The sequence below is a fragment of the Micropterus salmoides genome, unplaced genomic scaffold (genome assembly GCF_014851395.1).
Source record: "Micropterus salmoides isolate LMB-PRFRI ecotype aquatic unplaced genomic scaffold, ASM1485139v1 Ms_hic_scaffold_1, whole genome shotgun sequence".
NCBI lineage: Eukaryota > Metazoa > Chordata > Actinopteri > Centrarchiformes > Centrarchidae > Micropterus > Micropterus salmoides.
The window spans coordinates 51,219,695-51,244,233 of NW_024040040.1; the positions used below are offsets into that span (position 1 = coordinate 51,219,695).

General features: G+C 39.4%; 2 protein-coding genes across 3 annotated transcripts in view; both read left to right on the plus strand.

Annotated features, from left to right (window-relative positions):
• The window catches only part of LOC119893815 (NACHT, LRR and PYD domains-containing protein 12-like), a 636,326-nt gene that overhangs the window by 436,954 nt on the left and 174,833 nt on the right, over positions 1-24,539 (plus strand). The gene's annotated exons all lie outside the window — the stretch shown is intronic.
• The window catches only part of LOC119896424 (sodium channel protein type 4 subunit alpha-like), a 212,026-nt gene that overhangs the window by 95,951 nt on the left and 91,536 nt on the right, over positions 1-24,539 (plus strand). Inside the window, 4 exon segments of the mRNA XM_038709856.1 lie at positions 20,336-20,477; positions 21,234-21,431; positions 22,126-22,308; positions 22,400-22,657. Of these exon segments, the coding sequence (XP_038565784.1) occupies positions 20,336-20,477; positions 21,234-21,431; positions 22,126-22,308; positions 22,400-22,657 (781 nt within the window).

Consider the following 24,539-nt stretch of genomic DNA (forward strand, 5'->3'; position numbering starts at 1 on the left):
ATGCTTTTCAGTCATTCTTTAATGAGTGGAGCCAATCACGGCCAGGTCCAGCTGTAATGCTTTTAATTAGTCTGAAACTGCCTGGACAAAAAGTGCTGAAAATGCAATAACTTTAAATTTAGTCTTAAAGACCAAATCATTTTTGACAATGTCAGTAAACATTTTGCTGCACATAGTTTTCATACGAGGAAGGAAAATGGGGATATCAAAAGATGTGACCTAAAAAGTATGTGCGTGCAGTTTGTCACGTGACCCGTCATCACCTCGGCCCCGTCAGTATTCTGCTGACATGCCTGCAACATGCCAACCACACGCCCGGCACGCAGCAACGATACGGAATGACAGCCGGCCCGACGGGCTGCCTCGTTAGGGATGCTAATTAGCGTTCGTTGTTAGGGGCTCTTGTTACGGGAGCTCGTTGGCATGCAGCATGTGACCCTGAGGTCACGGGGAGGAAGTTGTTTTGTGCTGAGAGGAAGTAATACATGTCTGTTAGGAGCTGGAGGGACCTGGAGGGCAGGAGCCTCAATCTCCTGTTCCTCCTGCTGAAAGGAAGGCTGATTAACCAGGACAGCATCCAAGTGGTCCCACTTGGTTTGTTTTATCCTGAATATGCTCTGCTTTAATGTGGTTTAACCGTACAAAATCTTAGTCCCAGTTTGTAACTGTCATTTAATCATAATTTTTACATTTGAGATGTTGGCAGTAATGAAAAATGTGTTCCAGTCACAGAAATATTTAAGCCAATATTTTCCTAAAAAGTAAACAGAATACAAAAAGCACCAAACATGTTATTGAAAACATGTCCAAAATCCTCAAAGACTTTTCTATCCTTTAAAAACACTCCCCCATGTGTACAGTGAAGTAGAATTTTAACTCTTTTCACAAGGTGCATCTCTTTTCCTTGAGCCGAAAAGAAAGAAGAAAACATAAATCTACCTCACTGTACACTGGCTGGACTATTTCCACTATGGGCAGGATGGAGCAGTTTTTAGGGATTTTGGGAAATGCATTCAAACACCTTTTGACAAAAGTAGCAGGTTATTTTCTGTCACTTTCTTTGGTCTGGGTTTTGGTGGCTAAGCAAAGTGTCCCAGACGTCCTTCTCTCCACTCGTGTCCTTCAGCTCCTCCTGGGGTTCCCAAGTCGTTCCCAGGCCAGATGGGATTTATAATACCAGTGTCTAATGGGTCGCATCCCAGGTGGATGTGCCCAGAAAACCTCCATAGGGAGGCGCCAGGAGTCCAGTGGGCATCCTGATCAGTTGAAGGAACATGAAGGAGCTGCAATCTGCTCTGATCTCCTCGTCCTGTTTCTAAGGCTGAACCCAGATACTTGCAAAGGAACATTGGCTGCTTGCATGTGTGATCTCATTCTCTTGGTCACCATCCAATGTTCATGACATGAACATATTGCAGACTGACATGTAAACTCAGAGCTTTGTTACCTCTTCACCAGTTACTGTTGTTACTGTAGACAATATAAGAAAAACTTATAGAGCCCTTTGTTCTCCTTATAGCACATATAAAGAACAGAACAAACATGGATTAAAAACATGAGCGTAAACCAAAATAAAAACAAGAAATAACTTATGTAAAGAATATTATTGGAATACGTTCATCAATAAAATGCACGTGTTTTAATTCTACGTCTTTAAGAACCTTTTCTGAAACCATTACCAGTTTTGGGATTTCCCTCAAAGCAAACTTATGTGTCTGTTTAACTTACAGATAAACATTCACTTTGTGGGTCACATTATTGTTACTTGATGATTAAGTTGGGGTAATTAGAACATGCCTGTGTTGGTGCATTTATGGAAATTTAAGAAATGGCTGCAGACTAACACTGAATGTGCAGAAGGAGCTCCGTCTTTGGGGACTCAAACCTGGAAAACAAACAATAGCACAAATGGATGGCAAACAGAATATGTGGCTGTTAGATTTTTCTTGCATTTAACTGCAGCAACTAAGAACATTTACAAAAAGTCTTTCATATCAAATGCAATAATCTTTCTAAATTCATAATGTCTCCACACTGGAATCCTATCCGTTATGGTCTGTACTGTGTATGTTATTAATTGTGTTTTTGAATTGAGATTTTTAATGATGTGGTTTTTAATCAGCCTATGAAGCCAAATTTCCACATTTGTGGACAACAAAGACATTTGATCCTAAAAAGCTGTTGTTCAGCATCTGACGTTTACATTTCGGATGTCAGATTTACCTTAAATGAAGCAAGACGAAAACTATTTCAAAACCTGTTTATTTTCATGGTCAGAACATGTTTTTGAGCAATGCTGATGCTAACTGTGCCGCCTTTGGGTTCCACCTACTAACAAAAGGCCTCTGTGCCACTGAAGTGTTTTCTCTCCACCAAAATAAAGAATTCAAACAGGTAACACATGTTGATTAAAAAGTCAAATTCAAATTAAACACTGTTGGAATCTGACTAGCACACTGTTTTCATGGCTAACATGCTAATCTTTAATCCATTTCAGCCTCTGCTGTTTTTAATGCCGATAAACAGCTGGAAAACAACTCGAACCTTTAATTCGCCCCGCAATGTGACAACAAAACACAAGACCAAATTGAAAAGGTGGAGGTATGGCTTTAATCATCATTGACCCAGCTTCCTCTCAGAAAGACTCTGCTGTCATCAGAGCAGTTAGCGAGAAATATTGCTCGACCCTACTCTGAGGAAATAGCTGCCGAGGGGGTTGATTTTCCTGGAACACACTGCGTCACATAGCTGATATTCATCATTCCATTAGCCTAGCGTTCCCTGCTGGTGGCAGCCATGTTGATGCACTACCAGCCTGTGTGTGTGTGTGTGTGTGTGTGTGTGTTTTCCATTAAAGTAGTTTAGCTTCTGCTTGTTCCAGTGCAATTCCAATGCTGTGTGTCTCAGTTTCTGTGTGTTTGTGTTTGCAAGCTTCCTTTCCTTTGCTGCTGGTAGCCGCCATGTTGAATCACCTCCAATTGTGTTAGTTGGAGAGGTGTGTGTGTGTGTGTGTGTCCCACCCCCCACCTTCTGTTATAAATGGTTAAAACATTATGTTAAAAGCTGCACGGATCAATATCTCAACTACAATATTGAAAACATTTTTTAAAATGGGGGTTGATTTGTTGAGTGCAGGCTTGTGTGTGTGTGTGTGTGTGTGTGTGTGTGTGTTTAGTTTGAGTTATGAGCTCTCCGGGAGGCTGTGAATGTGACATCTGTCCAATGTACATCCAGTGACACAACAGAGACTTCCACCACCTAAACCACAGTGTGTGTGTGTGTGTGTGTGTGTGTGTGTGTGTGTGTGTGTTGATAACTGACAGGCCTAAAGCACTTCTGATCCTTTTATTTATTCCTCAGTGCTCTCACTCCCACTTTAGTTCTGCACACTCGAACTGTTTAATCTGCATTGGGGTGCTGATGGTGCGTAGATAAGATGCTTGCCTTTCGTGTGGGAGACCTGGGTTCGATTCCCACTGTGAGACATCCACCATTGTGTCCCTGAGCAAGACACTTAACCCCTAGTTGCTCCAGAGGCGTGCGACTTCTGACATATATAGCAATTGTAAGTTGCTTTGGATAAAAGCGTCAGCTAAATGTAATTAAGTAGATGTACAAGTTCTCCAACAACTATAGCCAGGGCTTATGTACTGCAGTCGATGACAAAATAAAAATGTGTTCGTGCAGTAATAAAGAACGAGCAAAAGCAGCTATCATCTTGTAGGTTCTCATTAAGGGACACTAATAATTCCATTATTCCATGCAAAGTGCAATCCAAAATGTTATCTCAGCCGGTAATGTGTTGTTGTAGATGGAAGCTTTATTAATGATTGATTAGAAATGCCCATGGGGTTCTGTCCTAGCTAGAAATTGTGTTAGATTAGATCTGCTGTCATGTAGGATGATATATCGGCCTCGTGAGTGCAGGTGTTGGCCGATGCCGATTGTCTTAAAATGCCTGATGAACCAGCCGACTGATAAATTGGTCCATCACGAAAAGTCGAATATGAAAAGTCAGTTATTCTACTACTTTCAGTACGATTACTACTTCTTTACTTCAACTATTACTGCTACTAAAGCCTGGAAAGACCGTTTACATTCCTGTGCTTCTTGAGGAACACATGGAGAGTTTTCATGGTTGTTAGATGTGACAGAAAGGCAGAGGAGGATGAAGAAGCTGTATCAAATTAAAGTCAGCCACTCACAGACAGCACTCACTTATAAGACCAACCCACACTTGAAGGATACAGTGAACTTTATTGATCCCTCAGGGTAGAATTAGGTAACGGCCAGTGGAAATACAGAGGTGTAGGCTGAAGAACAAGGTGTTAAGGAATATAAATTAAAATGCAATATCAAGGAAAAAATGGCCTACTGGGATGGATGTTGACACGCAGCTACTTGAATATCGAATAACTTTCTCATACCTTTTCTTCTGAGAAATGACCAAAAGTCCAAGTGACACCTGAACTGTACACAAATAAACTCTCAGTAAACGGCTGCGTGTGAAGTAAGCGGCTCGGGGAAAAACAACATCAGAGTCGACACTCTGACCTTCTCTGCCTGCCTACGTCCAACTCCCCCAGACAGGATAATGTCGACCATCTTGATCATGACCCCCCCCCCCCTCGTGTGTCATCTGTGCTGACAGACCAAACCCTCCCACCACACGCGCACACACACACACACACACACACACACACACTGAATCATGGGTTACAAGAGGACAAATTAGAAAAGAGAGAAAGAGGGAGCATCTCTTTTTACTCAGAAAGAGGAAAATCTGATTTACTGTCTGATTTTGAACCATTAGCTGATTTAATTCAGACAAAGAAACCTAAAACCACAAGTGGAATCAAATCTCTACTTTATCTGTGATTCATTTCATCCAAAACACCAAAATGTGTAGACAGTTCTGGGTTTTTTTCTCATGAGTTTTCTATATTTCTGCCTCCACCCCAATTCACCAAAGGTGGATTCAATTTGTTTGTAATTAAAGAATTACATTTCATTTAGGGGAGGGGATTAATTCAAAGAAAGTTTTTACAATATAGGAAAGCTTTTAGAGATTATGGCAATTAGATCCCATCATGAAATGTTTATTGTCATTGGGAGGGAAATGAAGAGATAAGCAATATGCAGTTATGCTGAAGCTGTGATTTTAGATGCAAATCACAATTCTTTGCATTTCCCAAGGTCCAGAAGGCGGCTTGACACGGTGCGAAACAGACCCAAAGACGACTCAAACAGATCCAAATTAAGTGAAAACACAAACATTTGTAGCAGCATGACGCTCCAACAACTTTACATGAGAAAAACAGCAGTATTACATGTGATCTTTAGCTGCACAGAGAGTTCAGTCTCGCTGATGGAAAGTTTGCTTGGATCCACTCTGGTATCAGACATATGGACACACTGAGACCTGCATTAATATACAACCGGACCCTACCAGACCTGCTTAGACTGAACCTTAAAGTTCAATATTGACCTTGGGAACAGTAATTTCACAAAGCACTTTATTAATCTCAAAGTGTCTCTTGTCTTTATCAGCAGGACAAAATTTGTCTGTGTTTTAAAGTCACTGTTAGGACACTGTTTTTATGTGCCAACGCTATGGTTACGGTTTGGTTTAGGCACAAATAAGACTTGTATTCATAGTTTTCAGTCGCGTGTGTTGGACATATCCGATCCATATAACGTTACAGCATCCTCTGCCGCATTTCTACCACTAAAAACCCCCAGGTCGCTGCTACCGCTCGACTGCAGTAATGTTTACTTTTACCTTATGGGGAATCCCTCACCTAACACAGCCCAGGCTTGTCTCTTCCTTGATTAGTAAATCTGAAAGCACAACAACCATCCAGCATTTTGGCAACACAAAAAGTGACAAACCCAAAGTAACAGTGTGTCACTTGCTTATTGGTTGGCAGGCAGCGGAAAATAATGTCTTTTTTGCCCTCCAAGGGAGCGTTTTCCTTGGAATGCAACGTCATCTGAAAACTTTGAATAGGTACAGAGAAAGATCATAGCACATGTTAAAATAAGTACTTTTTTGTTGTAATGGTTAGAATAATATTAACAAGAATGTATTTATTTAAATATATACAATAAGGTTGTAGAACAATTGTGGTCATGCTTAAAAAAACTACAGCATTGATTGTTGGAAAGGTTTGTAAACAGTTAAACGTCCAGCGTTTTGTAGATCCATCCCTCCACCCTGACCTCCTCCGTCTGTGAGCTTTATCGCTCTTCCTCCTTTGCTGCCTTCATAATTATGTTGAACTGCAGTTTTACAAACGAACCAAGAGAAGTCACCATGACGTTACACAGACTTACAGGTAGCTCGTTGATTGGATCAGGACCCATGTGGGGAAATCAAACTCCCGTGAGTGACAGAAGTTTATGCAGCACTTTAATGCTTCTGATCTGCATCGCAAAGAGTTCAAAGTAATGATTTATTATACGCATGTTTAGTAATGTTAGACCGCAGATCAACCGCATAGCCTATTATGAATAATAACGTAAAAACAGGACATGTACAGGAGTAATTTGGGGCTTATTAACCTGTAGTATACTGTGTTATCGCTGCCACAAGTGTTTTATGGACTTTGACAGGGTAAACTGAGTTTTTAACAGATTTTAACCTATTAATCAGGGAAAATCCACGGGCTGACAAGTAGGCTATACACTACCTAATGATTTTCATCAACATAGCATGGCTTATTCAGATCAATTATAAGATCGCTGAACACATTTTGCAGTCAGACGAAGGGTTTATTAGTGGTTTAACTTTGGAAACAATGCTCAGATCACATCTCTGCTATCATAAAATCCTGTGGTTGGTTCGTTTGCTTTCACACCACAAGCGAACCGCACCAAAGTTCGTTTTAAAGCGTATCAAGGAGGTCTTGGTACTCTTACTTTAGGAAAGCTAAAATGGGTGAAGCTCAGAAGAACAGCTTGTAAGTAAGCTTGATTATTTTGTCTGAAAGAGTGAATATTGAGTCCGGTCCTAGATTAGATCTAGCTCTAGTAAGTAAGAGCATAATTGCATAAAAGAGGTCTAGGTTACATCAGATTGGCTAAAATGAATACAGGAAACACCATCAGATGATTAAGTTACAATTAGGAAAAATGACTCATGAATAGGAGAGTGCAGCAATATAAAGTAGTCAGTCAGAGTTTATATTGTAAAAGTACATGAAGTAGCAACATTTCTTCCTAGAAAACAATATCCTTCAATAATTCACAGATTGAGAGAACCTCATCAACATCCTTCCTGGGCTTGTTTACCAATAAGAAACCCTTGCTGTGTGTGGAAAAAGTGCGAGTAAACAGTCCGGCTGCAGGAGAGGTGATACCGAGGTAAATGATGGAGTCAGCATGAAAGATTAAACACCACAGAATCCATCCCGGAGGCCAAGGAGGAATGGTGTCAGAGAAATGATTATTTATCAACAAGTGGCTTTATTGACACAGAATGGGTTGACACCGTTGACGCATGGGAGCAGATGGTCACTGCGCTGCGTGTGTGAGATCGATATTGTCTCACGCGTGACCAATCGATCTGACTACTGAAGAGGGACAGAGTGAAAGATAGACATACTGAAAAAGCTGGAAATATCCGTTACTCGACAGTCTGGACAGACGTCACCTCACATCACATTTTTTACCTAAGTGACTGGAAGAAGAAAGACTTGACATTGGAGCGATCTCACAGTTGACCTTGTCTGCCCTGTTGCATCTGGAGAGAGTGCAGTAGTTTAACTTAGCACAGAAGTCATTTTCAATTATAGCTGCAAGAATCTAAACCAGGCTTGATTCTCAAAACTGTAATTTAAAAGTTTTAAATAGAATTCATTGTTAAAGAGTTAAATCTGTTCCTCGATTTAGCAGTGAAGGCTTTTGCAACAGCAGCGCCATCAGGAAAATAATTTCTATAATTTTCTTTTGGGTTACATTGTGGATAATACTAAACCGCTCTGCAAAGTCTGGAGCATTTTCATTTATTGGCAGAAAGTTAATGTCTGTAGTTTGACAGAAATGTCTCTGACAGGTAGGGTAAGAAAACAATGAAACTAATCCAACGTTATCGCCACCAAAACATGTTGGTTTTAAAAATTAGTAGTACTCATCATCCAATTCTGTGTAACAAAGCTGGGCCATTAGTGTGTTTAATTATGCCACTTCCATCCTAATGTGTTTAACAAATGCACATCCATTACATAATTTTATTATTTATTCCATAATGTCTTTAGGGCCAGATATAATGGCTTTTACAGGTGTAACCACTGTCCCATGGTGAGTGCCATTTCCATTCAGCTTTTGGTATTCAATAATGTAAATACATGGGGAAACAAAAATCTAAAAGAATCCCATCTCTTAAATTGAGACAGATAAAAGAGAGAGCAGAATGAGCACAGGCAGAAACGTTAAAACAAACAAATCTGAGATGTAGACATGGAAAGTCAGAGAGAAAGACTGAAGGAAGTTAGTTCATCGGTATCTCTTAAGTTTCTCTGGAGTAAGAATATTGATCGACTGTGGGACTGACGGACAGATCCAGAGCTGATCTGAAGCCCACGTCTTCAGTCCATGGTGGGCTCCTCATCCTGCTGAGACACCGTCCCCAACGCCCCCTCAGGCTCTATTTCTGTAGAGTCACATTATCCCCCTGTTATAAATCATTTGGACACAGCTGGTGAAATGAACATGACTTAGCACTCTGCGCTATTCTCAAGGAATGCCAACAAGTGTCTGAATCAAAGCCAACATCACTTCTTTCCATACCGACACACATAGCTAAGTAATGAGCCACTCGAGAACTCGTTTCACAGGGATTTTACAACAGCCGAGAGCTGTTGTCAGACTGCTGTTCTCTTTTAAAATGCGCGTAGAGCAGCGGGGCTCTCCACCAAACCCAGCACTGAGGAAGTAAACAGCCTTCAAATCACAGGATGTTAAACCTCTCCGTGAAAAAAAGTCTACGATCATCTCGCCATAAACTCCTTATCATGTGACTGATATTCCACCCTTGAGCCAGCAATGCTGATGTGAGAAGTGGTTGAAAGCTTTGAAAAAGCTAGGACGACGGCTTCACTGTTTATTTTATTTTGTCATACTCACAGAAATTAAAACACAATGTAGATGAAAAAAGACGCTGCTTTTAGAACAGCACACACACAGAGGAAGGAGCACAGAAGGACCAACGCCTCAGGTCAAGCAGTTTACTTACATCTGACGGATAAAGGACACTCTTTTGAGGACAATAATATGCATGGGGAGGACAGATGTTTCGAAAAGGGAGTCAAGGAAACGATAGTGAAAAGACCATCTCTTAACAGGGGAGGAGGTTTGGGACAACACTTATCCCCTTCTTACAACGCTTCCCTTCCCAGGAAACTAAACAAACGCTCACATTTGGCCTCATGTGAGAATGCGAACGATGGCCATTCAGACCCTCAGGTGTCTCCAATGACAATAAGGACTTTTGTCACAGCAGCCAGGAGCATTAACGAATCAAGCGGTATTGATCATCTTGACAACGACCCTACAAAGGTTAGGATTCCCTGCCAGTCAGTCAGAACTGAAGAAGCCTCCCGGATGAGAGGCACAACGTCTTTGAGTTTCCCAACTGAGTCCAATTTCCCTTGATTGTAACCTTGGATTAAATATCAATCTTATAAATCTCCCACATGGGTCTATGCCTCAAAGTTTAGAAACTGTGTGTCAATAAACAACATTTAGATAATGGAAATATTAGGATGATGGGACCTTTGAATGAAACAATGACATCTAAACTTCAGTGAAGTCATGTTGAACCCACTGAACCCACAGACATCGGGCAGAAACCAGTTTGCTGATGAAACTCTTAGACCACAGGATATTAAAACTGCATGCAACGCTAAAGCTACATATGAAATTCTTTGATGGATGCATTGAGACTATGAGACTGCAAACTCGCCGCTGGAAACAACACGACTGAAAGTCTTAAAGAACAGATTGGGGGCCTGGGAAGCCTTTAAGCCTCTGATATATGAGTTAGAAAAGGTTTTGTTGCGGATAAAGAGATTCAAAGCAGTCCAGAAAAGGTTAAGTGGCCTTTATTCCCTTTTGGCTTTTCATTATAAAAAGTTAAACTGTGCCTGACACATTTTCCTCCAGACTAAAGAAACTCTCCTCAGCAACATTTAGAGTTTGTGGCATGAAAAGCTTCCCACTGAAATAAATAGAACGCTGGCATTTTCCATAATGACACGTAGACCATGAGCCTGCTGAACACGTGAGCAATGAAAGCAGTATAATACTAAAAACTAATTTTCCTGAAACACCATGAACACCATCTGATGCTAAACTAAAACAAAGAGTTGAACACATGTCAGTGCAGTTATTCATGCTGTTGATGTGCCACCAAAACCTTCCAATGAAAATGTGACAAACCAATGAAATGTTCCTGCTTATTGAATGTATCTGTAAATTCGGTTTTTGCCCCTTTTGACCTCACACATTTTCTTTAAATTGTTTCCCAACACACTATATGTTTAACATGCAATTTGATGTTTTAGGTCATTTTAAAGAAGCTATTGTTTTTTTTACTTTTCTATGATGTACTGATGTGATTGAATTGATTGACTCAATACAACTGAGGCTGTTTGTCTTGGTTATGTTGAACAACGATCTCAGGATCAGGCTGTGAACACTCATCAGTAGACTAACAGAGAGAGAGAGAGAGAGTGGGTGTGTGTGTCCTTATAAGTGCTTGGTAATCAGGATGGTTTAGATGTTCTAATGATAACACACTGGATACGACTCTGTTATTAATGCGACCAAATGTGGTGATCAAAGTGACACACAGTAACGGCCCGGCTGTGATCAAAGCGTTGGTTCGTAGCCAGCCTGGTCTGTGCTGTGATGCTAACAGCTAGGCGACCCGCCTCAATAGTTTAACTGCTATTTCAGGAGCTGCTGTGTCTCTGATGAGACATTAAAACAGAATCAAAGCCAGAGGGATTTTCACCACTCGTCTCATGGAAACACTGAGAGCGCCACACTGACCTTAAGTTAATGTAGATGACATCAAAACTTCACACAAAAATCTCTTAACCCTCTGTGCTGAACTCAGATTCCTCTAGTCAAGCATGATTAGTGACCTCGGACATCTATTGTTTTGGCTGCGTGTAATGTTGATGTTAAAGGTTGTTAACACTGCCTTTGCTCTAGCCAATATGAGCAGCTGTGGTACAACTAGAAAACAAAAAGTCTCTAATATGTAATCAACCTAAAGCTAGATACACATCATGTGACTATTTCAGACCTAACAAGAAGAGTGCGCTCAGTAGAGTGTGTTAAAGAATATTCTAGGTCTTAATTGATGTAACAGGGAAAGGTAAGACAGCTCTAGCTTGGAGTCATTAGCCGACCCCACAAGTGTTCACTGACATTCCAGCTTTAGTTATTTCTCTCATGTAACTGTCCTTGTTAGGGAGACGACAGTAAGACTGATAAGGTAGAGACAGTCGTTCAGGCGTCAGGCTTGCAGATATCAGTGTTCTCTGGGAATCTGGCAAGGCATTTGACGTGTTCACATGTTGTATTCTGGCACTGTATCTCCTCGGCCGAGCTCAATAAACCACGCTATGATAAGTCTTCATCAGTCTCCGAAACTACTTCACAACTCACAATATATCAGCAACAGAGTGCAGATATCCACCAGGCCTAGTATCACAAAATGGCATTTCAAGAACACGCTAATGTCTTAAGTCATTTCACGTATTATCACAACTCGGGATGGATGGGTCAAAAAAACATGATAGACTGCTGTTTGTGTCCTGTGCGAGCGTTGACTTATATAGCTTAGTAAAACAGAGCAGTCAGTTACATAGGATTTTCCAAAAATTCTGAATCACCGCAACCATGAGAGGTCCGTAGAGCATACAGTCATAAATGTGCACAAACAATATTAGGCTTATGTCTCCAGTAGTATGAGGCATTAGCTGCGGACACACACACACATAACCACACACATAATGACTAGTCTTGGCGTTATATCATAACAGTGTTGGCACCAGATGACCCAGGTTTACCTCAACAGCTCATCAGCTTTCGGCTGAATGCTAATGTCAGCATGTTAACGCACTGAAATTCATGTATAACTCCATTGTAGAAGCCAATAAAACCTGCTTGTTCAACAAATACCCACAATTAATTTAGTTTAAAGTAGATTAGGGAGATTGGACTGGGCTGGATAAGATTTAGATTTAATTAGGCTAGAGGATAGACTAAATTTGACTTATTATCGTTATTTTGAACTAGTTTAGGTTAGAGATAAACTCAGATTAGACGTATTCTACATCACTATTGAGATTAAAATATTACGAGAATTCAGATACAATTAAAATGAACTAGACTAAAATAGGTTATACAGTATTTTTTACAGTAGGCAAAACTGGATTAGAAAAGATTAGACAAAATTAGATTACTTTACAATGGATTAGATTTAATCGTATCAATGGATTAAAGTACAAGCAGGGTGAGAAAGAAAGCATGCAGGAAAGGTTGAAGTCATATCAACCTTTTGTCACCTAGTAAATGGTTAAATACAATCATTTATTTTTATATAATATGAATGCTATTCAGACCACACAGAGGCTGATTTAGACCTTCGGTATGTGCAGTCGAATCTTGATAAGGTGCGGTGAGTAAAATGGAAAGTTCACACACACACACACACACACATAGAAAACACGGTCATTCCTTCTCCCGACAGAGATGGCACAAAACAATCTCCCCAAGCAACCAGCACTGTGATATGGTTGCTATAGAGCTGCTAAGTACTCTCTTCCTCCCGGACTTGAGTTTACCTGAGTGTTATAATTAGAGGTGTGTGTCTGTTTGTGCAGGAGGTCACAGGGAACAGAGCTGAATGGCAGAGGGAACATGATGTGAACACACACACACACACACACACACACACACACACACACACACACACACACACACACACACACACACACACAGAAATCCCCAGGATATTTCCCAGAATAGCCCCAGCATGTTTGTTTCTTTCTCTCTCTCTCTCGCTCGAAGTATTGAATCCTTTATGAAACCACAAGTGTTATAAATGTATTTATTCTTGTACTTTAAACGACCTAAACGCCTGTTACCTAAATTAACTTCTTACTATTGGGTCTTACAGGAGTGCAACGTTTCGCGTCAAAGTGTGAACAACTTAGTATCACGTGACAGGTTTCTTTGTTTGTGGTTTTGTCTGTAAGCCAGGTTCATTTTGAAAAAAAGTGATGTCACACATTTGTATTCGTCAAGCACACGGGAGAAGCTGTCCTCTCTGCCAGAAAGCCTTAATACTTGGTTAGGGTTAGCTTTTCTCCCAGGAAGCACTGAATGCAGGCTACTGTTAGTTGAGTCATTAGTGGTGTTTCCGTCAATGTTTTTTTATGTGCATTTTGAAGTATCACATTAGAAGAGGTTGATGGAAACGCTAAAACGTTTTTACGCTCGCTTGAGTTTGTTTTTGTCTTTTTAGGAAAAGAATTAATGCGCTAAATGGGAGATGGAAACTAGCCTAATTTGCATTTATTTTTTATTTTTTACTGGCATTTCAAAAGTTTGCTTAAAATTCACTTGACAATTGACCCTTCGCTAAGCCACGCCCCGAATACACAGCTGGCCAATCACAGCGCAGTATAGGCCTCATTCTAACTGAGGTCCGACACTTTCATGGCTGCGCTCCATTAACTCTAATGCAAAAAGAGTCGTTTTCTAGCTTTTTTTTTTGACGTATTCTTCCAAGATATGGTCAAAAGCTGTTCCTGGGACACTAGTAATAGTTACAGCAGCTACACAGAGAGGTTGAAAGTAGAAGTACAATTTATTCTCTTTCCAAAACCTAAACAAATCTAGAAAAATGTCGGCTGTGGGTTGTTCCTAATGTGATGTTAGTTAGCTAACGCTAGCTGACTTCCTACTGAATGTAACATAATAAAGCCATGCTGTTCTGCTTTTTTATGATTGTAATAATGTATAGAGACCAGCTTTACAGGAACAGTGTTGATCCTGAGATGCGGTTGTTCACTTACACTGTGTGATCGGTAGGATTTAGCTTCTATCTTTCATTATTTTCTCATCCGTTTGGATCAGTTTGACAGCCTGAATACAACCTTCAAATGTATAATGCAACTGCAAAACTGTCTGCTACTTTCTGAGATCACTTTTCCAACAGATGTGACAAAATTTCGAGTATTTTGAGTGCAGCAATAGACAGTGGCAGCGGCGACAGTTTGTTGGACTTAGCAACAGCTACTAAGGGGGGCGGGGCTTAGCGAAGGTTCAGTTAGATGGAAACATGGCTACTGACTGTTGATAACTACTGTGGATAAATATTTTCTAAGAATTTTTTTTCTTCTGAACTTTAATTTGCTTATTTCGTCCTGAATATTCATGTAATTATTAACAGTTAATAACATTTGAAACCAAGTTTTCAGATGTTTTCATTTAGGGATGCACTTGCACCATCTCGCTTGTTTAAACCAGTGCCAGTATGGGTTTAGCTGTGGTTACTAAAAATATAAACTCAAAGCAATTCTTTGTTTAACAAAATAATTCAAACAACAGAATTAAATGAATAACCATAAAGCTTAGAGGTAGTTCGGGCAGAGTGTTAAAGTTTTTCTTGTATTGGCTGATCAGCATCAGCAGGATGCGATCGTTGGCTCATTCACAGGTGTGTGACTAGTAGCATCCAATTACAGTATATTCGTGCAGGTGTACAGTGCAGGTGCCAACACAATTTTCTGCTGCAGATCCTTCCACCACCCCAACCTCCTCCTGTGTGGTTTATTATCCAGATCTTCTGATGTATCTAAGATTTAATGTGCACATGTGTTTATTAGGGAGGATCAGCCCTCTCAGCAGAGTCATCAGAACTGCTCAGGCTCTTTCAGAGCGTTTTACTGCCAAATCTAATATGGTCCTTTGCTATAAACGGTCCCTGATGCCAGTGTCCCTGAGTGTCTTTTTGAAATTCATAAATAGATAATTAACATTCAGTCCAAACTTTTACTTTAGTTTTTGATACTTGACACTAATTTACTACCCAACTTTTTTTATTTAACTGCATATTGCCCTAAAACATTAATAATCACTACTTTGTTATATGACCCTGTTACACGCTCTTTGAAACTAAATTTGGCATATTAAGTGTTTGAATCTTTGTGTCGCCATACTGTACCAACAGTCTGTCAGGTCGATGTCAGTGTAGACGTGTGTGTGTGTGTGTGTGATGTAGGTGTTTAAGTGCCGGGCTGAGGGGCCCCCTTTAGTGAGAGTGGGGGGTCTGAAGTGGCGTCCCTCCATTAACACAGACAGAGGTGTGTGTGAGAGATAACTGGCGGCTCTCACACTCAGACACCTCACACACACACACACACACACACACACACTATACACTACACTCAGCCTTGTGTCTGCTTTTTCCAAACCTCTCACGCACTCTTTTTACATCGTCAAGCCCCTTAAACACACAAACACACACACTCAGTCAACCCATCATACACACTTCACATCCACTCACCCCCACTCACATGCCACCATGTTGATTCACTTGCCACGAGATGGGTGGATAGAAGTGGACGAATGACACACACACACACACACACACACGCACACACACATCTAATTCTGTGTGTGTGTGTGTGTGTGTGTGTGTGAGAGACGCGGTGGCCTTGCCCAGGGTTGGTGTCAGTCTAACTGGCATCAAGATGACTGGCTTTACATGGAGACTAGTTAGTCATGTTCCCTGTGTGTGTGTGTGTGTGTGTGTGTGTGATGACTTCATCCCCGGTGTTATCAGTGTAACTCTCCTCACCATAGTGTTGTGTTTAATTTTTTCCTACACTTGCATCTCAATTTAAACTGTGATGTTTGTAAAATCAGCGGCTCAGATTTGTGTCAGCTGCAGGTTACTGTAATATTTTCAGCATCGATTGTTGTTACTGTAATGTTTGTATGAGCAGCTCCATTTCATTTTGTTCTCAGATTCACATATATGTACCGTAAAGCTTAAATCAGCTTCCGGATACAGTTTTAAACCATGTTAACACTGATTGCTGGTACCATAGTGTTCTGTTTGAAATATTTTGTATCTAAAATTGTTTGCTGTTGTTGATGTTGTTGTTACTGTAATGCTTGGATCAGCAGTTTGTACTCAAGTTGTTTTTCTTTGTCTGGTTTGTTACTGTAATGTGTGTATGAGCAGTGCAGTGATTTGGAACGTTTTATTGCATTTTAATTGATTGTTGTTACTGTAATGTTTGTGTAAGCAGTTACTCAGCTTTTATATTTTAAATTATTGATTGTTTATTGCTGTATGGCTGTGCTTTTACCAGAGTAGTTACTGCGTATGACCAGCTAAAGTACGGTAATGCTACCTAGCATGTTGCCATCACATTTGCATCACCTACTGTGTAATGGTGCAGCTTGACAATGATTGCTTTTGCAATGACACAAGTTAGGAACATATTTTTTCACTGATTCATCATGCAAGTTCAAGTTAGTTGGAGTTTTAAATGGTTTGACGTTGACTGTTCTAGTTGAATGCCTCACAAGTTAACTTCTGAGCTTTGTGATAGCAGATTCATAGTCATTGCTGCTTTTACACAAAAGCTAATAAGGCTTTTGCTTTTGGCTAACAGATAAGATGGCACTTCTGAAGTATATGTTTCTGCCAAAGCTGCTCTTTACACAAAGTAAAATTAACATGGAACATTTGTAAAAAGTAGAAAATATATAAAAGGGAGATTCTAAGCACATATGACAATGTAATGCATTAATGCAAGTGCAGGATGTTGGTTGCAACATGCATAATTAAAGTAATAACAACAAGCAGTGGGAATAAATTGTTTTTTATTTATGAAAATAATTGTAAAATTAGCTGCTTTTACCACAGTGCTCGGTAAAAGCTTTTTGAAAGTGGGCTGGCATCTGTTGCAGACATTGTAAATGCATTTTCTAACTGAAAAACTACCTCAGCCACTCCATGGTAATTATGTTTTCAGTGCAATAAGATGACCGTAAGTCTGTAAATATTTATTAACATGGTCTAGTGTTTGTTTTAAGAAACCAAAAATAAGAGTTAATTTGTTAAAGAATAATGCATCAAATGTTAATGCCTTACGTATTTGCTCGTTATTTACTTATTTTACCATAACCTTTAACTGCAGCTTTTTACTTCATTGCAGTAACTTTTATGTACAACTTAATACAATCAATATATAATTATAACAATCACTATTATGATTAATAACGTACAAGTGCGCAATATTTGCCAGTATCAACTGTTCCCATACTATACCCAACCCAGGATTATTATGAAGTATTTAATATAGTAGTGTATATATAGTATTTATATTGAAGTTAAGTATGAATGTAACTGATTTTCCCCTCAGATGTTTTCCCTTCACACAGCTGCATTATGTAAACCTTATATAACTGGATAGTTTATTTCCACGTGTACTTAATGAATTGCCATTACCAGCTCCCATCGAATGCTGTGTAGTAAGGTGATAATGAATACAGGTTGGCTGGTGATGAGTCAGTGTGAGCCGCTGCTTAAAAGCATCCCAGCTGTTGCGACGGTCCCGGCGGGGGTGGTGCCAGCCTGGACGGGTCAGCGCAGTGGGCTTGAGACCGCAGGGTTGTCGGTTTGAATCCCCAGGTAGCGTCTGCACAGCGGCAACCTTTTCTGTGACTCAGTATGAAACTCCTGTGTGACTCAGAGCTTTGTTCAACCAGAGGTTTGTTCATGCTGTGGTGTTTGTGATTCTGTTAATGTCATCCTCCACTGCACACAACTCCTCCACTCACTCTAAGGCTATAGTTTTATAATCTTTAACTCATAACAAAACTACACTTCTTACACTTTTACAGTTCTTTGGTAGCAGCTATTATGGGAAAGTTAACATTCTTTACTTTTTTTTTACTGCAAACAGCGCTACAGATGTTGTACATTGAGTGTGAGTTGAAAATGTTTCCAACTCGAGGGAATAATTTGTACTTATCCTGAGTCTTTATGAATCAACTTTGCAAACATATTCAGAGAGGAGAAGCAAATAACAGAAAGAACTATGGATGTTCTGATCGAGTATCTGCCAATACAGAGTCTGACTTTTATTTACCTAAATGTTGGTTAAATATGGATCTGATACACTCAAACAACTGTTGCCTTCAGTCAAGTCAAGTAATTTTTTTGTTTTAATGCCCAATATCACAAATTTACAATCTCTACAGTATACAGCACCCTCTATCTTTAGACTTCCCCCTTCGATAACAAAAAACTCCCCAAAAACTTTATGATACGATCAGAAGGGAAGACTTGGGACTACAGAAACCTTCTGTCCACCTGAAGTTGTGCAGTGGTGTTACAGAGTGGTACTTCTTTTACCTCATAAACAATCTTTGGCAGAGGTACAGACAGGCTTGCAGAGAGCAAGCCATCACGTTACTCATGGAATTAACATTAATTAGTGACAGCTGATATGACCCACCGCCAGCGATGTTTGTCATTTTGACTGGTGAAAGCGACAGTCAGCGCCGGCTAAAAATAAGAAGCCACCAGCTTAATGTTTTGAACACTGCTCTTTGCCAATAAGAGAGAGAGAGAGAAAACAGATTTGTTAACATCGGAGTTCAGCGAATCTGTGGATTTTGCCATTCACACACTCATTTTCACTAATATGGAATGAAATGCTCGCAGTCAGAGTCCGGCCGTCGTTACGGAGAGCAGTGCTGAGGAAAAGTTTGGATTTTGATCGGATTTAATTTAGCCAATACTTATCCCTTTTGAATGACATGTGGGTGCCATCACAGTTGGCTGGTTGCAATCGCCGCTAGCTGTCTGGTAGCTCCACGCGTGCTCCACCTCTTTGCCTATTTATGGATTTGCCAGAAGTTGGGCAGAGTTGGGCCGCCACACTGAGCTTCACAATTGCTCTTCAGAAACCTATGGGTGAAGTCACGGACACTAGGTCCATGATTTACATGGTCTATGATTCAGACCCAGGTCACATTGCCACAAATCAGATATAAGAATTAGGACCACATACTGAATGGCATTGGCCCAAAACTGAATTGTAAGTTATCAGAATCTGTGTATGATGTTCTGAGTTTACATGTGCATCTCAAAAGATTTGAATATCATGATAAAAAGTTAATTTCCTTCTGTAATTTAATTCAAGAAGTGAAACTTTCCTATATTCTAGTATTCCATTATACACAAGGTGAAATATTTGAAGCCCGTTTTTGTTTGAAACTTCATGATTGGAGCTCACAGCTCACGGAAATCAAAACTTATTTATCTCAAAATGTAATTAAATTTTAGAATAAAGAATTTATAAAACAGCAATGTCAACCAAAGCAGAGCTCTAATTAACTCAACTGCAAAGCATTCCTGAGCCTTTAATCTCTCAGTCTGGTTCTGGTGCTTAAAATGAACTACTCCATAGATATTCAAATCTTTGGAAAAGCACCTGTAGAATAAGGTGAAAGGAATATTTTCAGGTAGCGTCAGACCTTTGACCTCCTGTTGCTCTTATCTTCTAATAATGTTAGATGAAGCTGGTTCCAGTCTGTCTGTCAGTGTAAGCTGCTGTGGGCAGAAGCAGCAGCTCATCATCTCAGCTGTAAACTGTAGCAGCCCTCCCTCCACTGACCAGCGTGCCCCCGATGGGACTGCTGTGTTATCAACGGATCAGATGTGACTGCGCGGGCGGCGATGAATGTGATAGGATATGAATGTGGAATATCAATTATGATGAATGCCGTCCCCGTGTTATCTGTTCCGTCTCCGCGGTGACACGTGTGGGCGGGTCCCGGTCGCACGGCGATAACAAGCCTTCAGTCATAAACACTGATGAGGAAACAGAGCTGTTGTTTGTGTCAGGAATAGATGGATGGATGGATGGATGGAAAAACAGATGGATAGACAGATAGATGCAGTTTTGAAATTTATGATTGAAATGTCTCAGCTTTCAAAATGTTCCTACACCCACTTTCTGTACAAACATGTGGTGTTAGATTTTTCAAATCACAGATTTAAGAGAAACAGTAGGTCTGTTTATAGTTATATAACCACCCACCTCCTGGTTACTGGCTGGTTGGCATCTTCCAAATCCTTAAAACCATATTCTCAAAATTCACTGGCCTTCAGTTCTAAAAGTTTTATTGGAGACACAATAAAAATATTGACAGCTTGTCAAACGGTTCACAGCACATACTGATAGTCACTCAAGGCCTGGTGTATGTGTGTGTGTTTGTGCTGCAGAAAGTGCCCAGATGGGTTTGACTGTCTGAAGACGGGAAGGAACCCCAACTACGGCTACACCAGCTTCGACACCTTTGGGTGGGCTTTTCTGTCCTTGTTTCGCCTGATGACACAAGATTACTGGGAAAATCTCTACCACCAGGTAACGTTGGTTTGGTTTCATAAAACAAAGGTTTGGCAACCAAAAGACAGTCTCTTAAATGTCAACACCACGAGATAGGTTATCGTGCTTTCCATGATTATGGTAAATGAACAGAAAACAGCGACTTAAATTGCCATTTACAGAAGCTGATCTCATTACAAATGTTGGAGATTTCGGTTGTAACACGTGCTCTTCATCAAATGTTTATGTGCAAATTTAGTACTTCAATAGTTTCTCAATAATATTGGCTTAAAACCAGCTCATCACAGGGTCCACTTTGTACCTGTTCTGGATCTTTGAAATCTACAATTCCATGACAGCTGGGTAATCTTCATCCGCTAATGAAGATCATGTGATACAATCAAAACAGCTATTAAATGGATTTGGTAGTGCGATTGTTTTCTCAACTCCTGTTTCCAATTTTGACATCTCAACATTAAAGTCGGTTAATTGATAGATAATGTTGTAAGTAACTCTTTACACAAAAGAAAATTGTTCTTTTTCTTGATTGTTTTTTTTATGATGATAATTACTGCAAATCTAACTATGAATTCAAACCGTGGGCCAAAAAAAGTCCACAGAACACTTGCCGCTGTCCCCAAAGCTTATTGCTCTTGGTAGCTGGATAGAAAGAGGACATTGTTTAGACTTTTCAATACGTAAATCAAACTGAAAAAGTAAAAGTAAAGGGGATGGGTTTGACAAGTGAGGGAACATGACCCTTTGAATTCTTTTTGGTGTGTTGTGTGCTTGTAGACGCTGCGTTCGGCAGGTAAGACCTACATGGTGTTTTTCGTGGTGGTGATCTTCCTGGGCTCCTTCTACCTGGTCAACCTCATCCTGGCCGTGGTCGCGATGGCGTACGAGGAGCAGAACCAGGCGACCATCGCTGAGGCCTGCCAGAAAGAGCGAGAGTTTCAGGTGGCCATGGAGATGCTCAAGAAGGAGCAACAGGTAAAGTCACGGAACTAACTTGAGCTCCCTACCCTGCTTCTCACCTGGATTTAATGATGGTCTGCTGTTCAATTTTGGAATGAAATGAGTGTCTTACAGCAGGGTATAACTATAATTTGTTGGGTTTAATATACAGCTTTTGTTTAATTATCATGGGATTACTATGGCTTTAAAGTAGATAGTGTTTTTAACTTTTAGCCCTCGAGCCATCCACCAGCCAACTCCACTCGATATGGAAGGTTTTTAAACATCATTGTAGTATGTGGGAACTGTTGCATAAACATGAAATAAGTTGGGATAAAATATTACATAAAATATATAAAATCTTAATATTACATTGCTTCACTTCATCCATACCATCTGCCATGTTACAGTGTAAAAAAAAAAAAAAGCAGCAAAAGACAAATGAAAAGGGACTTTTAAGAAACCATCAAGGCCGCTCATCAGGGTTCAAGCAATCTAAAAAACAGTATTCACCTACCTTCTGTCTTACCTTCTGTTGTTCCTCATTCTTATTTATCAATGAATATGTATTAATATATAAATATTTATCAATCTTATCAGTTGTAAATCTGTTAATTACTTTTCCCTTTTACTTATTCACTCCATTTTGTTTACTGGATATTTAAAGAGTTTGTTGCGTTTTTATCTGACTACCTTTAAAGATACACACACACTTTATCTTTTCCACAAGGTTGCCGCCCAGAAAGTTCTTGACTCGGACTCGATGATGTCACCAGAATTATCCCCGTTTGGTCTGCCGTTGGACAGCATGGAGGAGCGGAGGCGGAGTCAAGCACTGATGGGAGTGGTCGATGTGGAGGCGAATTTATCAGAGGAAAAGCTGCTGCAGGTGGAAATACCGGACGGGGGAAGGGTAAGTGAAGAAGAATCTTGATTTGTGTCCTTTTGTTTTGGGAAAGTAACATTTCCCAAGACAAAACACGACTGCCTACGTTCTCTTCCAGCCCCTGCACCCCCTCCTTGCTCGCTCCTTCTCCACGAGGACTCGGCGAAGCAGTCAGGTCTCTTCCATCTTCAACTTCCGTCTGAAGAGTCGAGGGTCGGAGGGTGAGATGGCTGACGACGAGTACAGCGTCCCAGGTGATGTGGTGGAAGGCGTCGGGGGTCGGACCTACAGTGGTGGGACCTTCAGTGGCATCCTGCCCCATCCTTGGCCCAAACGACGACCAAGCACCTACAGCACTGCCAGCAGGAACTCCCAGGTGATTAAACTGGGATTAGACTTTGTTAAATAAGATGTGATGCAAAAAGATGAGATACTTTGAGAAGAAATTAAACACAATTTTAGTCTCTTTTATTAGATAAATCAGAGGTAATGATATTTTATGAGATGAAATGTGTATAATACTTTATCTAAATCAAAATGGAAATAGTGAATGAATTTAATGCGACTTTAATTGGACTGTTACTTGAGATTAGATACAAATAAATAGTACGGCATTACACTTTTGTTAGGTGTGATCATACAAATGAGAATGAGGTTACATTTTGTTAAAGAAATGGTATTTGTTGAAAAGAAATACGATAATATTAAATTATATTAGATAAAATGACATTGCATTAAACTCTGGATGAGATTAGATGAGATGGCATGAGATTATATAACATGGTTTGAATTAGACTTTGTTTAATATGAGATCAGACTAGATTGTTTAGGTAATATCAGTTTAGGTGAAATAAAATGTAACTAGTTTAGATTAGATCAGATAAAATGGCACAAAATTTAAATTATGCTAGATGACGCTAAACAAGTTGAGGATGAAAGCACATGGATACTAGACATTTTTAAATTAGATAAATTGAGATGTGTGGTAAAGTGAGATGAGACACTGCAGTCACACAACAAGCCATACAATAGTTTTAAACTTTCTTAAATGAGATGAGAAGAGACAAAGTGGCATGAGATTAGTCTTTGTCAAATGAGATTAGTTGAGCATGAGATCCGATAAAATTAGATCAGAATTTTAGACTTTGTTGGATGAGATTAAAAAATATGAAATACTGTAGGTTGTACGGTTAAATGAGAAAGACATTAGATTACATACTGATTGTTTTAGTTGTTTTCATTATTTTTTTATTAATTAATAAAAGCATGTTTATGTCTATTAATATACATACACACATTTTAATATATTATTACAACATTATAACACACACACATGTTACTGTTTCATTTATTTACTTTTATTTTTAATATTTATATTTTTACAGAATTTTATATTATGTCTATTTTTTATTATTATTATTATTTTATTTTTTATTAACACACAAACCAAACTTTTACTGTTTTATTTACTTATTTAATAAAATGTATGAAATTAATTGTTCTTATGTAATTTATATGTAGCTTTGGCAATATTGTTGTTATACATTAATGCCAATAAAGCTGATTTGAATTGAATTGATTAGACTTTGGTAGATGAGACTATTGTGATTCTATCTTCTGGGATTGTGATAAAGATTCAAAGAAATGCATTGAAATCAAATCAGATTAAATCACATAAAATAAAATAATATAGAATTAAAGATGAGAATGATGGGACATTAGATATATTGACACAAGATTAGACTTTGTCTCAGATGTTATATTAGAAAATGAGTTTAACATGGAATGAAATCAGATTTTTCTCAAATGAAATTGACTAGTTTAGATTAGATGCGGCTAAATGGCATGAGATTAAAATTTGTTAGATGAGATGAGATTTGTGGATGAGATAAAATCAAACAAAATCCTTTTTTTGATTGAAGGAGAATGATTTGAGACCAAACTTTGTTAAATGAGATGAGATTAATCAACACGGCGGGGATTTAGATGATTTTCGATGGGATTAGGTGAAATTAGATTAAATGGCATGAGATGAGATTAGCTGAAAAGAGATGAGCTGGATGATTTGATAAAATGGAATAACTACATGTTGTCAAAAGAGATGAGATCAGATAACACGGCATGGTTAAAAAATTTAAATAAACGACCCTGCGCGGACAAGCAGGTATAAAAAAGGATGGATGGAAATGGGCATAGTTGAAACGAGATAAAATGGCATACATTAGACCAGATTAGATTCAGTCGGGTTGGATACTGTT